This window comes from Myxocyprinus asiaticus, chromosome 35, assembly GCF_019703515.2.
Source record: "Myxocyprinus asiaticus isolate MX2 ecotype Aquarium Trade chromosome 35, UBuf_Myxa_2, whole genome shotgun sequence".
Lineage (NCBI taxonomy): Eukaryota > Metazoa > Chordata > Actinopteri > Cypriniformes > Catostomidae > Myxocyprinus > Myxocyprinus asiaticus.
In genome coordinates this window covers 42,328,266-42,334,141 of record NC_059378.1, presented here as the reverse complement: position 1 = coordinate 42,334,141, position 5,876 = coordinate 42,328,266, and the positions used below count along the sequence as shown (strand labels likewise).

General features: G+C 40.0%; 1 protein-coding gene across 1 annotated transcript in view; it reads right to left on the bottom strand.

Annotated features, from left to right (window-relative positions):
• Positions 1 to 2,950, bottom strand: part of LOC127426500 (LIM domain-binding protein 1-like) — a 56,205-nt gene extending 53,255 nt beyond the window's left edge. The window contains exon 1 of the mRNA XM_051673360.1: positions 2,767 to 2,950. Coding sequence (XP_051529320.1) covers positions 2,767 to 2,794 — 28 coding nt within the window. The 5' untranslated portion in view covers positions 2,795 to 2,950. The remainder of the gene's footprint in view (positions 1 to 2,766) is intronic.
• Between the last annotated feature and the right edge of the window lie 2,926 nt (positions 2,951 to 5,876).

The following is a 5,876-nucleotide window of genomic DNA, read 5'->3' as shown; positions in this document are numbered from 1 at the left end:
GTGGAGGCTCATGCTACTCTCCACGATCCACACGCAACTTACCACACACCCCATTGAGAACGAGAACCTCTAATCACAACCACGAGGAGGTTACCCCATGTGACTCTACCCTCCCTAGCAACCGGGCCAATTTGGTTGCTTAGGAGACCTGGCTGGAGTCACTCAGCACGCCCTGGATTCAAACTCGTGACTCCAGGGGTGATAGTCAGCGTCAATACTCGCTGAGATACCCAGACTCCTTAAATAAATATTTTTATGTTTTATGGTACTTTTGATACCTTTTTTATTATAAAACTGTAATGATACATTTATTACATTATATACATAATATATTAAATATATAAATATCTTTAAAATGACAATGTAGTACTTATAATTACATATTTATATATTTTTTTACTATATTTTATTACGCATTTATTATATAAATTATATAAAAAAATTATATTACATAATATATTTTAAATATATATTTTTATGTTTTTTATTATACTTTTATGATACTTCTGAGTCCTTTTTATTATTAGACTTTTATGATATTTTTACTTAATTGTTTTACACATTTATATCTACACTACCGGTCAAAAGTTTTGAAACACTTGACTGAAATGTTTCTCATGATCTTAAAAATCTTTTGATCTGAAGGCGTATGCTTAAAAGTTTGAAATTAGTTTTGTAGACAAAAATATAATTGTGCTCCATATTAATTTATTTCATTATAAAACTAACATTTAAGTTTTTGAAATTGATGACTTGGACCAAATAATAAAGAAAAGCAGCCAATAAGTGCCCAACATAGATGGGAACTCCTTCAATACTGTTTAAAAAGCATCCCAGGGTGATACCTCAAGAAGTTGCTTGAGAAAATGTCAAGAGTACATGTCTGCAAATTCTAGACAAAGGGTGACTACTTTGAAGATGCTAAAATATAACACAGTTTGGATTTATTTCACAACATAATTCCCATAGTTCCATTTCTATTATTCCATAGTTTTGATGACTTTACTATTATTATAAAATGTGAAGAAAAAAATTCAAATAAAGAATAAGTGACCCTAAACTTTTGACCGGTAGTGTATGTATGTATATATATATATATATATATATATATATATATATATAAAATATATAAATAATTTTAATATTAAATAATATGTTTACAAGAATACTTTGTTAATATATTATTTATAATACTTTTATGATACTTTTGATTCCTTTTTATTATTATCTTTTATGATATTTTTACTTTATTTTATTACACATTTATTAAATAAAATATAAAAATATTTTTAATATTATATTATATATTTATATTATATAATTGTAATATTATATAGGATATTACAAAATATATTTTATATGTTATTTATGATACTTTTGAGTCCTTTTTATTATTAGACCTTCATTATATTTTTACTTTATTTTATTACACATTATATCAAATCTATAAATATTTGTAATATTATATAATACATTTGTACAAAAATATTTTATATGCTATTTATGATACTTTTATGATACTTTTGATTGCTTTTTATTATTAGAGACTTTTATGATATTTTTACCTTCATTTATTACACTTTTATTAAATAAAATATATAAATATTTTTAATATTATATAATATATTTAAAATATATTTTATATATTATTTATGAAACTTGTATTATCCTTTTGAGTCCTTTTTATTAATATACTTATATTTTATGTAATTTTTCTATACAATGATATAAAATATATAAATATTTTTAATATTATATATAATACATATATTTTTTAATATTATATAATATATTTTTAGTTACATTTTTAGGTTTTGAAAAGACTAAAATATCCCTTAAAAAATATCCTTTTGTGCTCTGCATAAGAACGGGTTTGGAACGACATGAGTGAATATATGATGACAAAATTTTCCTTTTTAGGTGAACTAAAACTTTAAGAGTGCATTGTCAAATCTGTCATCACTGTTGTCACTTTATTCTGTACAAACAGCAGCTGTAACAAGAGTCAAATATCTGACTGTGTAGCTCACAACACTTGTTGATTTAAATGATCAGCATTACACTATTGTAAGTGTGAAATCATCATCCTCAGACACACTGATGCCGTTCAAACACACACTCACCATTTCTCAACCTCTATAAACTATATTCCCTCTACAAAAACACATATGATACTTCAGCTCATTTTATAAACACATCTGAACAGCACGCAGAAAACCCTTCGCCTGTGACAGAGAGAGCGTTTTATGATAGATCTGTGTGACCATCACACCGCAGGGGTCGGCTTTTAATACACAACATGCCCTTTACCCTCTAATCAACTCACTTCAGTAAACCCCTGGACCTCATTTGATTGATTTTTCCGTTCCACCTATAAAAGTGCCCTCTGCCTGCAGCTTCTCCACATCTGACGTCCTACAAAACTGGAGAAAACTCTTCATTTCCCTCTCAGCCTGTTCCAAATTTAGGCCATGAAATGATCAAACATAACAAGGCACAACGCACCCTGCTGGAGGAGAACCTCGTCCGTGAATGTAACCAATGCAAACCAGCTGTTTGTGCAAATGAACAGCACAGCCAAACTCCTCCATTTTCTCTATCAGTCGCTTTCATCTCGCACTTCAAACGCAGCAAAAGTCAAACATCACAACACCAGCGGCCATGTTTCCATCTGAATCTGCTGGACGCTCCATGTCATTGCAACAAAACCCCTCGGGCACCACGGATGTGCTTCTCGGCAACAGTAGGTAGTCACGGTGACCTTACCGGGACACGCGCAGCCTCCCACAGACATCTTCTTACATGCCCGTCGCCGGAGCTGCAGCAGAACGCTTGAATGGTGCCGTGGAGATTTCACTCTCTTGAGAGCTCGTTGTCACTCTGGACCACCGCTGCTGCTGCTCACATGGGCGTCTGTTTTCCACACACACAGCAGCAAGAGAGAGAGAGAGAGAGAGAGAGAGAGAGAGAAAGAGAGAGAGGTTAAAAAAAGAACAAGCACAAAGGAATGAGAGCAGAGCGAGAGACGGAGCGAGAGACACAGGGAGCTGCAGAGCTGCTCTCTCTCTCTCTCACTCTCTCTCATTAGTGTGCAGATAACAGCACAGGTGGGAGGAGAGACAGAGAGAGAGAGAGACATGGGCTCTGTGTGGAGGGGGGGTTTCTCTCTCTCTCGCAACTCAACATTTTTATTCGCACTGTGTCTCACTCTCTCACTGTCATCCATTCATCCTTCCAGTCTTACACAACAGCACTGCAGAGAGACAGACAGACAGAATGAGGTGTAACAAGACTGACCTCAGTATCTCGACAGGTCATCCCAGAGCAGTAGCGGATTTAGGCATGGGCGACATGTGCAGTTGCCCAGGGCGGCATCTTGCGGGGGGGGGTGGCACGAGGCATTATGCATGAAAGCTAATTACAAACAACATCTCTTTTAACTTTCCTATACTGTTCAGTCATTTTTGACCGACATCTATTTTTCCAGTGTAATAAAAATGGTTTCCTTTAACTGAGCGGTACAAGACTTGATGACTTTTCCTTCACTTGCCATCTGAACACAAAAAAAGAAATTCAGACTTGATTTGATAAGTCTAAGTGGCTGCCATCCACCAAAGGAGCAGCCGAAGCTGTCTGCCTGGGGACGGAGGGGTCGCTGCTGGACGCAGAGAAGGGGAGGAGCAGTTCCGACCACCAGGGGTCGGAGGGCTCGCTGCCATCCGCCGGGGGAGGAGCAAGCTGTTGTCCAGCAGAGGGCGGAGGAGCGGTTGAGGACAGGGCGACAGTATGTCCGGGAAACGGCAAGCAAGTGTTCTCTCTCTGTGTCTCCCGCTCGCCCTTTCCCTCTCCCCACGCCTCCCCTCGTCTCTCCCCCAGATTCCCAGGAGGCGTGGTGGACCACCGACTAACGGAATGGCCAGAAGGGCATCGTCTCCCCTCCAGTGATTGGGCAGTAGGTCAGTCCGGTGGCGCCCCGGCCTGAATTTGGCAGGGAGGAGTGTGATGAGGAGGAGGGCGTGGCCACACCGTGAGGGTACATGGCCGGCGCTGAATCAGATAATCGGTGGGAGAGCGAGCTCAAGGGGAGCCGGAGACGCCAGTTCGAGAGAGACACACGCGGCCACGCTGCATGTGTGTGTGTGCTTGTTTATGTTTATTTTATGTTGAGTTTTGCATTAAAACTTTATGTTGACTGTTCGGCCTATTCCCGCCTCCTCCCTGACCTCCTTTTACTGTTACACAAGCATAATGCAGAACACACACACATAAATGAGGGGGTTAGACCATAACACACCCACAATGCAGCACACACACACAAACACGCACACACACAAATAAACGGCTGAGACTTAAGGCCAAACTATCCTTCGGGTGTCTGTGTTGTGGATCGCTCTGCGCACAGTATGTGTGACGCACGGCTTGACCACGCGGAGCCTAGATTTTCTTGACCAGCAGACGCGGTCCTCGTCTGTGCACGACATCTGCACATGTGCTGGCCATTGACTGTACTAAAAGCAGTTCACAGTCACAAAGCAGTTCCCATACTTTCGTGGTCAGAAAAGTATACTCAAAGGCAACATGGTCAGCCGGGAGTGATCCGATCCGGAACGCTGAAAAATGAAGTATACCCGGGCCTTAACACAGCCAGAGAGCAGAACGCAGAACACAACACACGCGCACACACACACACACACACACACACACACACACACACACACACACAATGTGTCTAAATACGTATATATCCAAATGCATAACTTGTGATAAAATTTAGAATTACTACACAGTAGATAGCTGGATAGAACACTGCCGCCATCTACTGGCTATTATTGTCATAACATTCGGTCAAAAATGACCACGAACAGCAAAGTTAGCACCATTCTTGATCAGAACAGGACGGTTAAAAAGAAAATAAGGTTTTGACTTTAGAAGTATACACTTGCGCTCGGTGCATTCTGGGAGTTTTTCTGGAGCGAATGTTTCAAAGCACTAAAATTATTTTGCAAATGGGATGGCCATAGAAATGATGACTCTCTGGCCAGTGCCCTGACTAGTGAACCAGGGAGCTGATTGACACATGCAGTTTTACCACAATATAGATGAGTGTGTGTGTGTGTGTGTGTGTGTGTGTGTGTGTGTGTGTGTGTGTTTGACTTCAAGAGGCTTCTGGGAAGCATTCTTACAGTCCAGAGGCACAAATAAACCTCCTTCAACACTGATGTAACACTGAAAATATCATCTCACAGATCTCCCATCAGAGCGTCTCACAGCTCCACATGAAAGACACAAAGACATGACTGAAAGAGAGATGAGATGGAGGGATGAAGAGTGTGTGCTCACGTGACAGATGCTTGGGTTTGTGTTTGGAGTGTGTGTTTTTAGTGTCCGCTAACACACACTCACTTTACATTCACACACTCTCTGTGTGTCAGACAGTGTTGGTTTGAGGGAGAGACTGTGGAATGAAGCTCATTACAGCAGTGACGGGGGTTTGTTCACCCACAGAGGGCACCGTAACCATGGCAATGTGGCAGATCGGTGATTATACTGTGAGCAGATACACTATACACATGCACACACACTCATACAGTGGGAGTCAAAAGTCTGAGAGCACACTGAAAATCTTGGATTGTACCTGTCAGACACGGTCCAGCTGTATGTGCTCTCAGGCTGCTCTGGGATCAGACCATACTGTTACTGACACACATGACAGAGAAGCTTTCACTGGCAGCGCTGCCGTCCGGCGGGAAATGGCTGACTGGTGTCAGGTTAAAGGTCAGGGGTCCACTGTGTTGGAGTTCTGTGAACAGTGTTGGGTGCAATCTGATAAAAAGTAATTAGTTACTGTAGTCAAAAGTAGTGTAAACATTATATAT